At 39.4% G+C, this 19,428-nt stretch overlaps 2 protein-coding genes, 1 long non-coding RNA gene and 1 pseudogene across 4 annotated transcripts; 1 reads left to right on the forward strand and 3 right to left on the reverse strand.

Annotated features, from left to right (window-relative positions):
* Positions 1 to 1,337: 1,337 nt before the first annotated feature.
* On the reverse strand, positions 1,338 to 7,815 carry LOC133724618 (isoflavone 3'-hydroxylase-like). 2 transcript variants are annotated; one of them, XM_062151381.1, is made up of 3 exons: positions 7,546 to 7,815; positions 6,690 to 7,451; positions 1,338 to 2,144 (listed from the first exon to the last, which is right to left on the reverse strand). In XM_062151381.1, exons 2-3 carry the CDS (start codon positions 6,966 to 6,968, stop codon positions 1,533 to 1,535), a joined length of 891 nt encoding a protein of 296 aa, XP_062007365.1. In that variant the 5' UTR covers positions 6,969 to 7,451; positions 7,546 to 7,815; the 3' UTR covers positions 1,338 to 1,532. The 2 variants fall into 2 exon arrangements, 1 of the variants encoding a protein (XP_062007365.1); XR_009853863.1 differs by lacking the exon at positions 1,338 to 2,144 and having other exon boundaries at positions 5,696 to 6,799; positions 7,289 to 7,451.
* LOC133724619 (cytochrome P450 81E8-like) lies at positions 2,330 to 5,650 on the reverse strand (annotated as a pseudogene).
* Positions 7,816 to 9,203: 1,388 nt separating the features above from the next.
* On the reverse strand, positions 9,204 to 11,213 carry LOC133724620 (cytochrome P450 81Q32-like). Its single transcript, XM_062151383.1, has 2 exons — positions 10,266 to 11,213; positions 9,204 to 10,092 (listed from the first exon to the last, which is right to left on the reverse strand). The coding sequence occupies exons 1-2, from the start codon at positions 11,163 to 11,165 to the stop codon at positions 9,481 to 9,483; spliced, it is 1,512 nt and encodes a 503-aa protein (XP_062007367.1). The 5' UTR covers positions 11,166 to 11,213; the 3' UTR covers positions 9,204 to 9,480.
* A 386-nt stretch (positions 11,214 to 11,599) lies between these two features.
* LOC133724621 (uncharacterized) lies at positions 11,600 to 13,738 on the forward strand. The gene is made up of 3 exons (XR_009853864.1): positions 11,600 to 12,246; positions 13,242 to 13,330; positions 13,479 to 13,738. It is a non-coding gene; the product is annotated as an uncharacterized LOC133724621 (long non-coding RNA).
* The last annotated feature ends 5,690 nt before the right edge of the window (positions 13,739 to 19,428 follow it).

Below are 19,428 nucleotides of genomic sequence, written 5' to 3' on the forward strand. Positions count from 1 at the left end.
ACATTTTAGTTGTGCACCTCAGATCTCCAAAAAGTCAGGGTCATCCATGTGCACAATGCTTCTAAAGACACAGCTTTAGGTATGGTAATCTGTTTACCTTCAGTCATATCAATCTCTTTCTCACTAACCCTCTCCCACTCAAAGCGTTAATCAGCATCCACTCCTCTGCGGTTAAGGTAATTAACGACTTCGGGCATGGCCAGCTCCCATAGTGTGACGAGCGGTGTGTACAAGGCCCGGGAAGCCAAAGTCATGCCAACTTCACGTTTATCCAAGCTTGCTTCAAAGCAAGCCCTAGCCTTCTTCCCATTTCCAAATGGCATAAGCTTGTGCACCTCATCCTTACTACTAGTTTCAACTTCTCAGGTTTCCTTTCAAAATTACCAAAACTTAGGATTTGTATTTATTGTCCAGTCATTGGCCAGTACCACTATGTCATGTGGAATAATATTAAGGCCACAGTGAAAGGCTCCATTGGAGGTGGTCATACCATTTAAATAAAGGCTAGAGTTACAACCTCCACCTCTCTCTTTGGCTTTAATTATTCAGAAAAAAATAAATTTCTTAATATATTACAAGTTTCTCAAGCTCTCTGTTATAAATTAAAATTTAGAGTGTATAAATAAATTTAGTAAAAATGATAAAAAAGTAAAAATATACCTCGATATTCATCTTTCAATCTCATTTGTATATAAAGAATAAATATTGAGAATTAATAAGAAAAATTAATGAATTGAAGACCAAAAACCAAAACAAAGGCATCAATATACACAGATGGAAGCCTGCTGAAGATGGGGCCTTCAAACTGAATGTGGATGCAGCCTTCTTACCTCAACAAACCACAGGTGGAATAGGGGGAGTGTTAAGGGATGCCTCAGGAAATTTTGTTGCAGCTTTTGCAAGACCAGTTCAACATGCTGCATCTCCTAAGCAATGTGAACTTTTAGCCATTAGAGCAGGAGTAGATTTTCTGGTTTCCCTCCAAGTGCAGCAGGCTGTCATCGAGAGTGATAGTACGGTGGCTATTGCTGAAGCTCTCAGCCCAGATCACAGCATGTTAGCTAATGGAGGTTTAATAGATGATATACAATGTGCCATGCAATGCATCCCCAACATTCGCATTTGCTATCAACCCCGATCTAGTAATTTGGTAGCACATAGATTGGCGGGAATAGGTTTTGAGGCAAACCACAACTCTGTATGGTTGGGACTAGTCCCTGAATGTATTCGTGATGTTCTCAGTCACGATCTCCAGTACCTCACTTGAGGTCTTTATCAATAAAAGTCTTTTGTTCAAAAAAAAAAAAAAAGGCATCAATATACACTATACGTACAACAACAATAGTAGTACGATATTGTACACAATTTATATAGCTTATAATTTATTAATACATTTATTTAGTAGAATCAACAATATTTTCCCTATCTCACCTACCTCACAAATGTCTACAATGATAATTATTCTAAATAACCAACCACCCATAACTTAATGATGTTTAATAATACATTTTAGTATAAAAATTGTCCACTGATCAATGGAAAACCTTGTTAAAAAAGGAGCATGGTTTGTACATGACCTCAAATGGCACTAGTTTAGGCATGGTGAGTCCTGTCCCTTCAGTCATATCAACCTCCTCCTTACTGATCCTCTTCCACTCAAAGCATTGAATCAATGAAGCCAAAGTCAAGTCTACCTCATGTTGGGCCAATCCTACTCCGGGGCAAGCCCTTCTTCCCATTCCAAATGGCATATATTTGTGTGCCTCGTCCTTACTGCCGATTTCAAACCTCTCAGGTTTGAAGCTTTCTGAATCATCCCACAACTTCGGGTCTCTATGTATGGCCCATGCATTGACCAATATCAATGTGTCACGTGGTATATCAAATCCACCTACAATGCAATTCTCTGATGCAAAATGTGGTAATAGCATTGGTGCCGCTGGATACAATCGAAGAGTCTCGGAGATAATACTTTGTAGGTACGGAAGCTTAGAAATGTCTTGTTCGTCTACTAAGCATTCTTGACCAAGTTGAGCATCCAGTTCAGCTCTAGCCTTATCTAACGTATCCGGATGGTTTAGCAAACCAGACATGGCCCATTCTAATGTCACTGCCGATGTATCAGTGCCAGCCAATAATAGATTCTGAAAATTAACTCGAGTTAATTAATAACTTGACAAAAAAAAAAAACTAAAGTTATATCGTTTGAGACTCTTATAAAGTAAATACTTAACACTAAAAGATGAACTACTATGATCGTAATTTTGGACATAACCGAAAAACACAAAGCCCTAAATTTGAGATGCAAGAAATTTTTACTAACCAGTATAAGTCCTTTGATAATCTAATCGGTGTAATATTCCGGTTCTGACCCCTGCTGAGAAAGCATGTGGTCGATCAAGGTATTTTTACTCTCTGAAGCAGTCTTGTTCCTGTGCTCATCAATCAGACGTTGCAAGAACATATCTGCTCTCTTACCCAACTTCTTCACCTTCCTCTCATAACCATTACCACCAAACCATTTGAAAAAGGGCATGAATTCTCCGGGGTTGGTTCCCAAGCTGTACGAAAATGCCTCATCCATAATCTAAATGAACTCCTTCCCCTCTTTCTTTTTTGCAACATGGTCCCCGACATACCTCTTCCCCGCCATCATTGTCATTATGTTGTTGAAGGTCAGCTCATATAACATAGACCTCAGCTCCACTTTCACAAAACAACCTTCTTCTTCTGCTGCGTTTAGAAAAAGCTTGCGCAGCAAGTGCTTGACTTCTTCTTTTCTGACATCTGAGAAAGAGTTGAGCTGGCTGGTAGACAAGACCTCAACAGCGCCTATACGCCGAACGTTTCACCATTGATCGCCGTAGGGGGAGGTCGTAATGGTGGTGCTGTTGTACGCAAAGTGCTTACTCAGGAGCGTGGGGGAACGGTTTGCCAACACGATGTCATTTTTGGTGAAGCATTCTTGCACGGCCGAGGAGGAGGAGATAATGACCACGCGGCGGGAGCTGAACCAGAGGGAGAAGATGGGGCCGCATTTTTGGGAGAGGCGGTGGAAGGTGCGGTGGACCGGGGATTTGAGAAGGTGGAGGTGATTGAGAATCGGAAGAGATAAGGAAGGACTTGGAGGGAGGTTAGGGTAACGTCGCCGTTCAAATAGCTTTAGAGTGATCAGCAGGCACACGATGATGGAGAGAGAAGTGTAGAAGAAGATGTCTTCCATGGTTGGTATATTTTGAGGAGGATGATATATTGTGGTGTTTATCTGACAAATACCATTTATAAGGGGCAGTGTTGCCACCATTCACTAAAGGGAGTGAAATTTGCATTTCCCTTTTTGAAAATCACACACCCTCTTAATATTTTATTAGTTTTAGTTGGCTGATGCTTTTAATTTCACTCTCCTTTTTGAAAACCACACACCCCTCTTAATATGTTATTAGTTTTAGATGGCTGATGCTTTTAATTTCACTCCCCTTTTTGAAAACCACACACCCCTCTTAATATTTTATTAGTTTTAGTTGGCTGATGCTTTTTTCTCTTCCTAAAATATCCCTGCTCAGTCACTTTATTTTCCCCTGCTCTCTAATCTCTCTCCAACAGTCCAACTCGATAGAAACGAACCCAGCAACAAGGCCAAAATTATGAATACAGTTGTTCATAATCCTCCAATAGAGCCATCATGGCAGAAGAACTGGAAAAGCCCCATTCGATATGTTTGATCTCGGAATGGGTAGATCGATTTCGATCTGTTCTTCTCAGATCGGGGGTGAGAGCAAGCGAGGAGACTCGTCGAGTTGTGATTTGCCGGCGACGGGTTCTGGCATCACCGCTGCAATGAGAATCTGGGCAGTGGTTGAGATTTCGATCTCATGGCATAGACGAGCCATAGTGGGTCTGTTTACGTCTGCTTCTTCTTGTTGCTGGTACTTGTCAAATGATCAAAGAGTTATGGTTGTAAGGGCAATGTCGGAAAGAAATATAAGTTGAACAAAAGAAGCTATTAAAATATTAAGAGGGTGCAGCCCAATGGGTTTCTAGAAGTGCAAGATGTAGCCGTAACTTAACCAACTGGAGCAGGGCCAAATTTTCTAATAACCGTACAGCTATCAACTTGCACCTAGAAGAGTTACGTGTGATTCAAGATTCCTCATCTGATCATGATCGCAACAGAGAGAACTTTATTATTCGGGAAGTAAATGATCGGTGGAACAAGGAGGAAAGGTACTGGACACAAAGGTCAAGGATCAATTGGCTCAAAGCAGGAGACTCAAACACCAAATTTTTCCACTTGACGACCATTCAGCGTAGGCAACGCAACAGGGTCCTCAAATTGAAGTCTAACCATGATACCTGGTTAGACAGAGAGAGCACTATCAGGTCTGAAATTGAACATTATTTCAAGGATATCTTTCAAAGCTCAGGGGAAAGAGAGTGGGATGAGGCATTAAATGCAGTAAACCCGGTGATCAGCTCCGAGATGAACCATTCCCTCTCGCGTCCTTTCTCCATAGAAGAAATTAAGGGGGCAGCCTTCCAAATGGGGGCTGAGAAAGCACCAAGCCCTGATGGGTTCCATGGTGTGTTTTTTCATAAGTTTTGGAGTATCATTAATGATACTATGAATGACACAGCAAGGGAATTTTTTGATTCTGCTGAGATTCTTTCGCAGCTTAACCGAACCAACATTGTTCTCATTCCTAAGGTTCCTTGTCCAGAAAAAGTTGATCAATTTCGCCCTATTAGCCTCTGTAATTACTCCTACAAGATCCTTTCCAAGATGTTGGCTAATAGGTTGAAGGAGTTCCTGCCTACTATCATTTCCCCATTTCAATCTGCCTTTGTTCCGGGTCGTCAAATCCAAGATAATATTCTTGTGGCTCATGAGGCTTTCCATTATTTGAAGCTCAGAAAGAAGGATGGCATTGAGGAGTTAGCCTTGAAGCTTGATATGAGCAAGGCTTATGATAGGGTGGAGTGGGATTTTTTACAAGAGGTTCTCACAAGAATGGGCTTTGGTACTCGTTTTGTCAAACTGATTATGGCTTGTGTTAAGTCGGTGTCATTTTCTGTGACTCTTAATGGGAAAGTTGGCAGTTATTTCAAGCCCTCAAGAGGGCTAAGACAGGGTGATCCAATTTCTCCATACCTATTCCTTTTTATATCGGAAGTTTTCTCTTCTCTTATTCAGCGAGCTTGTGAGGTTGGATCTCTCCAAGGTATCAAACTCAGCCATCAAGGACCTTTACTCTCTCACCTTTTCTTTGCTGATGATTCTCTCTTTTTTCTCAAAGCTAATGCTGCTAATTGTTTAGAGATTATGAGAATTATTGATGTCTACTGCTTAGCTTCTGGACAGTTGGTTAACTCAAATAAATCTACCTTGTACTGCACTCCTAACATGTCTAACACAAAGGTGTCCGAGCTGTGTGAAATCCTTGGTGTTCCTGCTACTATGAACCCTGGTCGTTATTTGGGACTTCCTACTATTTGGGGAAGATCAAAGAAAGCTTCCCTTTCTTTCATCAAGGCGAGACTTTCTGATAAGATTCAGAGCTGGAAATTTTGTACCTTATCTATAGCGGGGCGTGAAACTCTTATCAAATCAGTAGCACAGGCTGTCCCAACCTTTCCTATGCACTGCTTTAAATTCCCAACCTTTCCTATGCAGGGAATTGGATGCTTTACTGGCAAATTTCTGGTGGGGGCAGAAGAAGCATGAGTCTAAAATTCATTGGAGAATCTGGCAATTTTTGGGTCAGCCTAAGGACTGTGGTGGACTGGGGTTTAGGAACTTGAGCGAGTTTAACACATCTCTTCTTGCTAAACAAGTATGGCGGATTCATTCAGACCCTACCTCGTTGTGTGCTCTAATACTAAAAGGTCTGTACTATCCTAACTCAGATATTTTACATGCTGGCAAGGGTTCTCGTGCTTCATGGGCTTGGAGCAGCCTTTTGGATGGCAAAGCTCTTATTGTTGATGGGGCAAGGTGGCAAGTTGGGAATGGAGAGACTGTTGATATTTGGGCAGATCGGTGGATTACAGGGCCTGGTTCAGGTTTCTTAAGGCCTACCCTTCCTGTTGATCATTCTAGACCACATAAAGTGAAAGACATTATTGATTGGAACTCTCATAGCTGGTGCCTTAATCAGATTCAGGACTTAATTTCTATTGAGGAATGCAATCAGATTGAGCAAATTGTTATTGGGGATCAATCCTTTGTCGACAGAGTTGTTTGGCCTATCACAAAAAATGGCGAATTCACGGTCAAATCCGGTTATCACTACATTCACACCCTTAATGTGGTACCCACCTCTCAGCATGCTCACTCTTCACATAGAGTGAACACTTCGGTGTGGAAGGCAATATGGAATATCGAGGCTTCTCCTAAAATCAAAGTTTTTATTTGGAGGATGTTGGTAAACGCTCTTCCTTCCTTTCAGAATCTACATCGAAGGAAAGCTACCCCAACCCCATTGTGCCCGGTGTGTGAGTTGCATCCAGAATCTATTGAGCACATCTTCCTCCAATGTTCAGGTGCAGTGTGTGCTTGGTTTGTTTCTGAGCTACACTATAAAGTCAATCTACAGTCCATTGATAATATTGATAGTTGGTTTGAGAAAATCATTCCCCTAACGGGTGGCTATAAAACAATCAACGCTGAATTCCTTACTAAAGTTGCCTACCTTCTTTGGGAAATCTGGAAGGCTAGGAATGCCTTTGTGTATGACGCAATCCCTGTTGATCCAATCTCTGTTGCAAGAAAGGCGGGTTCGGCTGCTTTTGAATATATAACCTGCAAACACCACAATGTCAGTCCTGTGATTGCACTTCCAACAGAAACTCATCATGCTCAGGTACGTATTGCTTTTCCCCCTTCTTCTTCGTATCATCTCCCCACTTCCCTGTCTCCCCTTTCTATTACTGATAGCACCACTCATACGGGAGCAGTCCAAGCTCCTCATCCAAACCTGGCCCCTCCATTATCATCTCACAGTCACTTCAACCATATTCAAACCCCCTACCCTCAGCATTTGGCTCTCCCTCCACAAAATCCGAACCTCCATCATCATCCCCAAATTATAGCCTCCCATTCACCAAACCCAACCTCTGCTCCTAATGCTACTCCACACCCCATTCCCCATCACAACCTCCGCTTTCATCTTCGCCCACAAATCAGAACCATCACTCCAAATTCTCACCACCCTCATTCCTGGAACACCCCCCCCCCCCACCTGGACATGTTAAGATCAATATCGATGCTGCTTGGGTTAAGGAGACAAACCTTACTGGTGTTTGCGCTTTAGCTAGGGACAGTCATGGCTCCCTTATCGATGGCTCTACGCGGGTTTGTTTGTCTGGCTCCTCCCTGGAGGCTGAAGCTAGAGCTGCTTTGGCAGCGGTGGAGTTGACGAAGCGCATCCCTCATGTCCCCATTCTCCTTGAATCTGATTCAAAGTCATTAGTGGATTCCATCAATAATTCAAGCATTTGCCATTGGAAAATTGCTCCTATTATCTCAAAAATCAGGAATGATTTTACCTTGGTTCAAAGGTGTGCTTGGTTTTGGATTCCCAGAGAAGCGAATTCTGCTGCCGACTTGGTGGCCTCGCTAGTTGTGCGGAAGAAGTGCCCGGAGGTTTGGATTGATCGTCCTCCTTCTTCCCTGGTTTTTGTTCTTTCTCGTGATGGTTTACCATGCCCTCCGCCTTCTAGCCCGGAATTTGAGCGCCCTTGACTCAGCCGAGGTCTTGGTTGCTTTATTTCTCTTCGGCAGCTCCATTTTTGAGTTTGGGGAGCTTGGTTTTTTTTTTTTTCCTGTATGCTGCGTTTCTGGTTTATCCAGTTTTCTGGGTCTTTTTCTTTTGTTTCTTTATGTTCCTTGTCGTCCTCTTTCTGGGCTGGACTTGGGTTCTTTTCTCTTTCGGCTTTGCTTTGTGTTGTCTCTCCAGCCTTGGGCTGTTTAATGAAGTATCATTTGACCAAAAAAAAAAAAAATATTAAGAGGGTGTGTGGTTTTTAAAAAAGAGAGTATAAATTTCACTCCCCTTCACTCACTAATTGAGAGTAGCAATAGTCATAGTGCATGTGTGTCGTTTTTGGATACTTTCTTACGGCAACTTCAATGACAGGCATCCTGCTTTTGTCGTTGACTGCGTATGGTGCTTTAACAGTATCGAAGATCTAATTTGCAAGTTTTCAAACTTTGATGATAACTGGTCTGCTTATGTCAGTGAGTGCGTATTAGGATATACAAGGACCAGACTTGACGAAAGCACATACCTAATTCAATCAGCTGCAAAGCGTAATGACATACGTATGCCTGTAGCATCAGATGAAGGAATAAATACCCATCATCTTCCTTCCTTCATTCTTTTCCTGTTTTTCCTAGTTTTGTTATGTCCTATGTCTTGTCTTGCTAAACTATTTGCCAACATTGATTATTCATGTTTTTTTGTTCTTAATCAATGGATTTAGAATTCTTCTGATGAATTTAATTACTATTTGAGATCTTGGATCACTATTATTAAATGCTTTGGGGACGTAATTAATTACTAATTACAAAAATTAAATAGTATCTTGTTATTTGGTATTATAAATTTATTAGTGTTGTAACAAGATTTGTTGTTTGCTGATTTTCTTGTTTTCATTAAATGAGTCCGTAGGGTTAAACTGAGGGTTGTGTAATTAACACATCTCACATGCAATCATGCATGATGCATGTCAATCTACATATAATTTATTTATTTTTATTATATAAGTTGTACTTGATAATATCTCCACATTTTCAAAAACACTTAAGGGATAAGGTATAAAATAAAAACAAATAGAGGGTGGCAATGATTTACTTTCAAAATGACCCAAAACTTAGGATTTGTATTTATTGCCCACTCATTTACTAGTACCACTGTGTCATGTGGAATATTATTAATTAAAAGCCACAGTAGAAGGCCCCATTGGAGATGACCATACCATTTAAATAAAGGCTAGAATTAGAACCTCCACCTCTCTCTTTGAGCTTTTATTATCCAGAAAAATTAATTCTTTAATATATCAGAGGTATCTCATGCTCTTTGTTATAAATTAAAAATTAGAGTGTTTGAATAAATTTAGTAAAAACTATAAAAATGGGAAAATATACCTCGATATTCATCTTTCAATCTCATTTGTATATGAAGAATAAATATTGAGAACTGATATAAAAGAAAAATTAATGAATTGAAGACCAAAAACCAAAACAAAGGCATCAATATACACCATACAATAACAATAGTAGTTGTACGATATTGTACACAATTTATATAGCTTATAATTTACTAATACATTTATTTAGTAGAATCGACAATATTTTCCTTATCTCACATATCTTGGATGTCTATGAATGTAATCTCCACGGTGTTACTTATTCTAAATAACCAACTGCACATAACTTAATGACGTTTAATAATACATTTTGTTATAAAAATTGTCCACTGATCAATGGAAAACCTTGTTAAAAAATGAGCGTGGTTTGTACATGGCCTCCAATGGCACCAATTTAGGCATGGTGAGTCCTGTCCCTTCAGTCATATCAACCTCCTCCTTACTAACCCTCTCCCACTCAAAGCATTGAATCAATGAGGCCAAAGTCAAGCCAATCTCACGTTGAGCCAATCCTGCTCCGGGGCATGCCCTTCTTCCCATTCCAAATGGCATAAATTTGTGTGCCTCGTCCTTGCTGCCAGTTTCAAACCTCTCAGGTTTGAAGCTTTCAGGATCATCCCACAACTTCGGATCTCTATGTATGGCCCATGCATTGACCAATACCAATGTGTCACGTGGTATATTAAATCCACCTACAATGCAATCATCTGATGCAAAATGTGGTACTAGCATTGGTGCCGTCGGGTACAACCGAAGAGTCTCGGAGATAATACTTTGTAGGTGGTGTAGTTTGGAGATGTCTGGTTCGTCTACTATGCGTTCTTGACCAAGTTGAGCATCCAGTTCAGCTCTAATCTTCTCCAACGCATCCGGATGGTTTAGCAAATTAGACATAGCCCATTCTATTGTTACTGCCGATGTATCAGTGCCAGCCAATAATAGACTCTGAAAGTTAACTCGAGTTAATTAAATAACTTTAACAAAAAAATAATACTTAAATTAGATTGTTGAAGACGCTTATAAAGTAAATATTTAACACTAAATGGTGAACCACGGTCATAGTGAATTTTGGACATAACAGAAAAAAGCAACGCTGGGATATTATAATTTTTACTAACCAGTATAAGTCCTTTGATAATCTCATCAGTATAATACTCAGGTTGTGACTCCTGCTGAGAAAGCAAATTGTCGATCATGGTATTTTTACTCTCGGGAGCACTCTTGTTCCGGTGCTCATCAATTAGACGTTGCAAGAACAAATCTGCTCTCTTGCCCAACTTCTTCAACTTCCTCTCATAACCATTACCGCCAAACCATCTCAAAAAGGGCATGAATTCTCCGGGGTTGGTTCCCCCACTGTACGAAAGAGCCTCATCCATGATCTCAAAGAACTCCTTCCCCTCTTCCTTGTTCGCAACATGGTCCCCGACATACCTCTTCCCCGCCACCATGGTCATTATGTTGTTGAAGGTCAGGTCAAACAACATAGACCTCAGCTCCACTTTCACGAAACGACCTTCTTCTTCTTCTGCATGTCGGGAAAGCTTGCGCAGCAAATGCTTGACTTCGTCTTTTCTGATGTCGGAGAATGAGTTGAGCCGGCCGGTGGACAAGACCTCGACGGTGCCGATACGGCGAACGTTGCGCCAGTGATCGCCGTAGGGGGCGGTTCCCATGGCGGTTTGGTTGTACCCAAAGTGCTTGCTTAAGAGCGTGGGGGGACGGTTTGCCAAAACGATGTCGTTTTTGGTGAAGCATTCTTGCACGGCCGAGGAGGAGGAGATAATGACCACGCGGCGGGAGCCGAACCAGAGGGAGAAGATGGGGCCGAGTTTCTGCGAGAGGCGGTGGAAGGTGCGGTGGATTGGGGGTTTAAGAAGGTGGAGGTGGCCGAGTATCGGAAGAGATAAGGAAGGGCTTGGAGGGAGGTTGGGGTAACGACGCCGTCCAAACAGCTTTAGAGAGATGAACACGCACACGATGATGGAGAGAGATGTGTAGAAGAAGATGTCTTCCATGGTTTGGACTTTGGAGTATATGAAAATATATGATGTGGTGTCTAATCTGCATATCAGTATGGTATTTATAAGGCCCCATATTGTCCAGCCCTCGAGAGTCGAGACGGCAAGTTTAATTTGGATACGTATGGTAAATTTAATACTTTGATTGAGACTCACAGGTGGGGGTACTTCATGGGTCTGCTTATGTCAGTGAGTGCGTAGCGCAATAGACCCAGAAGTTCAGAAGTGTTTGGTAACTGAACTTCTGATCAGCTTTTTCAAGAAGCTGCTGCGGCTTCCGTTGAAAAGCAGAAGCTTTTAGAAGCCCGAAGATCACTGTGGCGCTGGTTACTGTAGATTAATGAAATTTCTATAATACCGGAAACTATCCTCCTTTGATTGAAGCAATTACTCGTTGCCATGAAACCCCCTGGCGCTGGTTACTCGTACCGCCAGCGTCCTTGTAGCATTGGATATGTGTAGTGGGTTGAGTTTGATTTTGTTTTGGTGAATTTTCTGGATCCTTTTAACTTGTGTTGATTGGTGTTGATCCCCTTTTGACTCAGTAGAAGTTGAACATGTGTCAGCAATGCAACTTTGAGATTGAATTCTGTTGTGTTCTGGGCAAGTAAAGAGTAATGTTTGATCTGTATTACTTGCTCATTGCTCTGCTATCGCTTTGATACATGTGTGTCTTCGTATGCTTTAACTACAGCAGCTCACTTCAGCTTGGTAAAATTTGATTGTCACCCGGTTTGGTTTTGAAATACAGTGATCATTGTTTTGGGATAATATGTACGTTTATTAGTATGTATAGGTGGGAAGTTGCTTAGTAAAATATCGATCTGGAATTTCAAAAGAGTTGTACGTAAGGAGGAAGTTCTGTGGGGTTTGGCTGTAGACATAGGCATTTGAGTTTTGAAGGATCACATGGTTACGAGAGAGAGAGAGAGAGAGAGAGAGAGAGAGAGAGAGAGAGAGAGAGACTATTTTCCAAGCTGGTTTTGCTGCATGGTTAGCAGAAAAGAAGAAGGCTGACTCTAAACGTTTGAGAGTTTCTGTTGGCCATGATTCTCGAGTATCTGCACAACAGTTAGAGGTATGTCCTATATGTAACTGCATGTTTCAGTTTGAGGATTTGTTTTTTGACATTATTCAGATTGCTTGATTGATTATTCTTTATCTGGAGCACATCTTTTTCAGTACATATTATATTAGCAAGTATGCTTTCAGTGCTTCATTTTCTATTAAATTCTTAGCAATAAGTGTTTGTACTCTTATAGTTTTTTATAACAAAATAAGGAACACACAGTAAAGTTATAGATGATTGAAAAATTGTATTGGAATTACAAAGGAAATATAGATGTTGGGATCTTGAATTTGATCAAGAATAAATACTGCAGGACCCATATGATTTCTATTTTCCTGTTGTATTAATCAAGCTTCTTGCTTTGTTTGGGTTAAAATGGTTGTAATGCTCATACATTTTAGATTAGTATTTTGTGTTGAGATAATTTAGTTTCTGAAAACTACCAGTGCTATAAGAGACACGGAAAAGAATCAGAGTTTTAGACAGATAGTATAGAATCCCCTGTATTAGAGACCCGTTGAAAAGTTTCAAACTATTTATTCTAGAAATGTATTCCAAAGTTCTACTAGACTTTCCTTAATTGTTGACAATTTGGTTCAATTTGAATGATCAATTTCCAGGATGCAATTTCATATTGTTGATGTATACTACTGCTTATGCCACTTTTTGGATTGATAATCATGTTGAATGAAAAAGATAATGGATGACTGGTAAAATATTGGTACTCTGGATTCTGGTCGATCGCGTTGATCTAGTTGGTCACAACTGTCACTATTTCTTTTTTGGGGTAGACCAGGCAAGTAGGAACTGAGGTCATTATTAGAATTCACTTGCAGCTCTATGTAGATGATTAGAGAAGATTTTTGTTTTGATATCATTGTCTTTTGATTAGAGAAAAGGAGCATATGTTGCATTGGATTCACAACACCAAGAGTACTTGTTTTTCTTGGTACTACTTTGACAAGCAGTGTTTCATTGAATCTTTTTTTCCTCTTTATATGTAGATTGGCATCCACACCAGCAATGTTTAATAGCACAGTTACCGAAGATGATGGTTTCTTATGTCCTGCTGATGGGGCCATAATGATAACAGGTAAGTCACTCTATGTTCATGTCTAAACTATTTGAGTTTTGGTCTTATCACTTCTGTATAATATAAAAATATGCTCGCTTAATGTTAAACCATCTACAAGGTTAGTTGTCCCTCCTGATATAAATTCTAACATACTGCGCTGTTACAGCAGCAAGTCATTTACCTTACAACAGGAATGGTTTCAAATTCTTCACAAATGCTGGAGGGCTTGGGAAAGCTGACATTAAAAACATCTTGGAGCATGCTACAGATATTTACAACAAGTGGTGGGATAGAGATGGAGTGGTGGGATAGAGACCAAAAGACCAAGTATGTCCTGTAAGCAGTGTTTGATGCTTCTGTTGTAATCTGTTTCACATGGAACGCCTAGATGAATTTGTAAATTATTGCCAGAAAATCTATAAGTGCTTTTTCTCTAGGAAATTTTGTTGTAACATTGTTACGGAAACTATTAATGATACTGTTAACATTCTTCCGCACAATCTCAATCTTTCATATATCAACCCTGACCTTAAGGTTTCGTTAAGCTAGATTTCTAACAATGGGTCAGATCACAATCTAGTCATCCACAGGTGATTAAAAAGAAAGCTTTGAGGCAGCCACTATTGAAATTTGATTGGATTAATTTTTTAAACTTGACATTAGACAGAATTTTACTCTCAGAAGACAGCTTAAGATGAAACATTCAGAGAGATGAATTCTGGATATACTCTTAGTGCAAAGTCTATGATTCAGCTTATTGGATCTTGCGAGAAGAACTAGCGTTTAGGGAGGAACAGTTCTTAATCAAGCTCGTTGTCCCCAAGCTGAATTGAATATCATTTCTTAATGTTCATGAGACCACTTATTCCATAAAATGTATTTTAGCAACCAATTGTTATTAATGTTACTAATATATTTGTACAAGTTGTTTTTAAAATTGTCCAATATTAATCATATGGTCACCATGATTTATAAAAATTGAAAGTTAACAAAAATTAATAAGGGCATAATAAAGATTAAAAATAATAACAAGAGCATTTGAACAACATTGTATTACCAAACAATCAAGGCAAAATAATATCTCATGTCCAATTTGGTCATTCCACAAACAAAAAGCACAAGCCAGTTTGAGTTTACCAAACACTTTGTCACTGCTTTTGCTACTGACAGCTCTTATAAAAAGCCAGTTTACCAAACACTCAGCTGCTTTGCTTTTCAGCCACTTATTCTCAGAAATAAGCAGAAGCCAGCTTTTCTGAAGAGCCCAGCCATACCAAACATAGCCTTATTCTATCATTTGCAAAGCGCATTGGCATTCATGTAGCATCAATGGGGGATTGGGAATAATAACTCGTTATGGGTTATGTGTAAATGATTGAATATAACATTAAGGTATTAAGTTTTTTGGATTTAGCGTTCTAACAAATATCAGTGGTTTGTATAATTTTATATGATTTCTTGTTTTCATCAAATTTAATGAGTTCATAGAGTTAAAGGGAAATGATGGAAAATGTCACATTAGAGAGTGAAATGATAAAAATGTCACATAGTTTCCCACTTGATAAAAAGGTCCATAATGAATTGTTAATAATATTAATTTAGTCCTTATGAATAATGAGGTGATGTTAAAAAATGTCAGTTTTTAATTTTTTTGATCCCGATTCTGCCCTTAAAAGTAATACACGTTTATATCTGTTTCATTCAAAATCTCATAGCTCAAATTTTCTCTCTCTTTTGATTAGAAATCCCAAAACCTAAAAGCTTGATTCGATTTTGATCGGAGTTTGTCTCTCCGAGTTTTTTTTATCCCAATTCTCTCTCTCCGACTACTTTCCTGACGATCTCGTCGTCTTCATCCTCTACAAGCTCAGCTCCTCCGCTTCCTTTCCCTCCGATCTCATCACGTAAGCAAAACATTCTTATCTCTCGTCGTCGCTTCGAACTTCAAAACCCTCGCTTTTCCAGTTTCACTTGCTCCGATGCTGTTTCGAATCGGCGCTATTCCAAAACGCCTAGTCATCGTCTGCTCTACTTCACACCACTACGCCTGGCGCCACCATCGACTTCTGCCTCCGTCACCGTGACCACGGACCACTCACATCCCGCCACCTCAAATTGGGCAGCCGTGGCGGAGAAGCCGCTGCCAATATTGGCTGCAACCTATTTGATGTGTACGCAAACAAGACCTTGGACATGATTAAGGGTTTTTTATTCGGGTTTGTGATTGGTGGTTTTTGCAGGTATTTTTGCTTCTTTGGCGGCTTTGATGTTCAATTGCGTTAAGGACGACATTGACTAGTCTCCTTTTGAAGAGGATGAGTGGAGGTGAGTAATTTGATCCCAGCTCAAGATATATCATCACAAATTCAATTTAAATTTGATTCAGTATTGAGATAATTGTTTTCATGATTTTGATTGTGAATGCCACTGGTGTTGTTAATGTTAGGACTCAGTACACTCCGTAGATGATCTAACCTTAACTCAGGCCATCAATTAATGATATGAACATTTAGATGATTCTATACTTCAGCAATTGAATATCATTGTAAATTGAATATGAATTTGAATCTGGTTATCGATAATGATGATGATGATAGGTTTAACATGAATTCAATTAATGATGATTAATTGATGATATTTGCTTTTATTATGTGTGGGATCGTTGTACATTGGTTTTAACTGTACAAGTCTTGTAAATTGGAACGTCTTGACATTGTTGCTGTTTCTTGTTTGTGTATTTATTCAAGATTAAGTTTGGTCTCACTGATGTTGTGGCATTTCTTCTTTTACACAAGTATTCCCTTCCTTTAATGCCGTTTCTTCATTTTCTCTTGTTCTTTCGTATGAGGGCAAAGTTACAGATAAATACCTTGGAGAGAAATGATCATGGCACAAGATTCATACATGTCAAGCTATATGTCGAATTAGGGGTAGCAAGAAAGAAGGGTAAATATATTGTTTTGTTGCTTTCCCGTTACGAACTGAACTATTGAACAAGAAGCTAGGTAGCAGTACAAAACTACAAATGATTGAGATATAACTCCCAAGCTGATGAGTAGAACACAAGTCTGTGCAGCCAAAGCTGTTTCCGTGTTTAAATGATAATTTCAAAAAGGGCGAGAGCGTCTGGTCTTTCCATTGCTCTCTACATGTCTATCTGCGGCTTTGGTTAATCTCCCATTCTTTGTTTATTTGTTTCATAAAAGCAGAAACTTGTATGTTGTAGTTACAGGGCACACTGAATTTTGAGTTTGGAACTTCTTCTAGAGCTATATCTTAGCCTTGAGAACTTTCTAGTTAGAAACTTGTATGTGATAACAATACTATTGGGATGGAGTGGGTTATGTAATGCTGTATTGGGTTTGATTTATAATACTCACAGTGAGACTCATAGTGAGATTACTGTAAATCATCAATACAATGAATGAAGTTCTTAATTTTATTTTCATCTTTTCTGGGCATTGTCAATTTAATTAATTCACTACAATGGAAGTTAAAATCCAGAATTTTGTTGGTGGTTGTACACTTTTTTGTTTGACGTATAATGAATGCAATGCAGCCGTTAGAACATATGTCTTGCAGTATTTGTCCAACTTTAGGCGAGAAATTTTTAGAAGAGGTTCTTAGTCTGGCGGTTAGACAATACAACAGGGATTGACAGTGACATGGTCAGTAACTTTGCCAGCGACTTGAGATTAACGGTGATTTGGCTTGGCCAGTGACAGTGATTTGTCTACTAACTTGTGATCAACTTGGCCAGTGACTTGAGATTAACAGTGATTTGGCCAGTAACATGCAATATGACATGACTAGTGACAGTGACTTGGTCAATTTAGAAGATGCCTAAAACTTGAATTGCTGTAAAAGATCTATAAAAATAATGTTTTGTTAAGAAAAACTGAACATAATGGTGACACCATAAAAAGATACAAAACGTTAATTGATTTAGTAAGCTATAGTTTACAATTGCATCCTAAGCCATAAATTTTTTAAAAAAAATTTATTCTGTCCTTGCTACTCTTCTTCATAACTTTTTTCTATTTGGCTGGAACTTTTGCTTCTTCTTCATAATCTTCTTCACTTTCTTCCCTCTGTTTTCTTTTATCCACCATGTGTCCTGTTTATATATCATGTACAAAATTGTGAAAATGAGAAGATCATCAGTGACTTTGATAGTGACATGGTCAGTGACATGTTCATGACTGTGACATGGCCTGTGACATGGTCACTGACATAGCTAGTGACTTGAGGTTAACAGTGACTTGGCTAGTGATCTCACTAACTAGGGACCTGGCCTGTGACATGGCCAGTAACTTGGTCAGTGACGTGTATAACAGTGATATGGTTAGTGACATGCAATGTGACTTGGCCAATGACATGTGTACAACAGTGATATGGTTAGTGACATGAAATGTGACCTGGCCAATGACAGGGATATGAGTGACTTGGCAAGTGACATGTGATTGATAGTGACTTGGATAGTAACATGTGATTGATAGTGACTTTGATAGTTACATGATCAGTGACATGTTCATGTCACTGACATTATCAGTTACATATTCAGCTACATTATCAGTTACATGGTCAGTTACAAGTTGCAGCAGGCTCTGAGTGCTTCTCATTTGTCCTTGCAATGAATATGTCCCAGAAACGTACCACCATTCAAAGTGGAATCCTCCTGGTGCATCAATTGCTGCATATCCAAATCTAAAATATGTTTACTCTTGAGAAAATCACTCAATATATACCATGAAGTCATCTAAAACAACGTTATGCAAACACATACAAAGTGGAATTTTGTCGATATGACAACAAAAGGGAACAACTCAAAAGTGATACATCAGTTACACTATTATTACTAACAAATTAAAAGAGTAATCAAAAGCTAAAAACATTACCTACTGGATCTGTAGCAACCTTTCGTTCAGTCATAAATGCATTTGCAGAAGTAGTCAATTTCCTTTTCAACAAACAATCATGAATATAAACATCAAGCCTATAGCAAAAAACAAGTCAAAGTAGGGTAAATATCAAACTGATAATCAATGCAGAGCACAAAAAGGAAAAGAACAACACCCAACAACAAATTAATAAATCACATGCAGACCTAACATTGAATATAGAAACCCGAGTAATCCAATACTTACATTTATCAGCTTCCCAACTATCTCATGGACAAGAAACATAATAATAAGGAAAGCATCTTACCATGAAGCTTTTTTTTCTAGTGAAGCAGATTTGCAATGAGTTCGCTATCAGCATTAACACATATGAGTCGCAGAACTCAAAATTACACCAGATCAACCAAAACCGAATGAACGAATTGTGCATTCACTAAAATCTGATTTATACGCCTCACAATACGCAATCAGTTCAAACAGATTGGCTATAAACAAAGAGATCCGGATGAACGAATTGTCAATTTACTAATTTCGAACCAGAGCACCGAAACACTATGGAAAATTGAGAGAAGAAAACCAGATCAAATTTGAGAGCGGTGAAATTGATTGCCTATTAGAAACGGACATTACCTTCATCGTCACGATTGTCGTCTTTGTTTACGAGAGGCTAAGCCATCGGAAACTGGAATGAATCTCCGAGATCTAAATGAACTGTACCGGAAGGGGCAGCCGGAGAAGCCCTTGATCGGGGTGCGATCGTGTGCGGTGGAGACGGAGCAGCTGTTGTGGGCGTCCCAGTCGCACTCGTGGTAGAGGACTAAGTTGTCAGCGGAGCAGCGGAAGGCGACGGCCTCAGAGGCGCAGTTGACAAGGGTTCATACCACGAGGGGAGAGGGAGAGAGGGCTACGGTGGCAGTTTTTATAATTAAATGTAACTCTAGTGGTAGGTTGTGAAGATGTGACCTTAATTATCATGGAGACATTTGTGTATCCTGAATTATAATAAGGCACTTCAAAATGACCTCTTTTATCATTGGCCCTTTTGTAGCAACTTCTTAAATATACTAATAAACATTATAATTGAGAAGACTTCGCCTGTACATTATAATGTGATATTGAATATCAAATTTTTTTTTTTTTTTGAGTGAAAGAGAGCTGATTTATTTATTTTTTATTTATCAATCACACGGTGTCCTCAAAAGCTTCCTAGGCCCA

Source organism: Rosa rugosa, chromosome 1 (assembly GCF_958449725.1).
Source record: "Rosa rugosa chromosome 1, drRosRugo1.1, whole genome shotgun sequence".
Lineage (NCBI taxonomy): Eukaryota > Viridiplantae > Streptophyta > Magnoliopsida > Rosales > Rosaceae > Rosa > Rosa rugosa.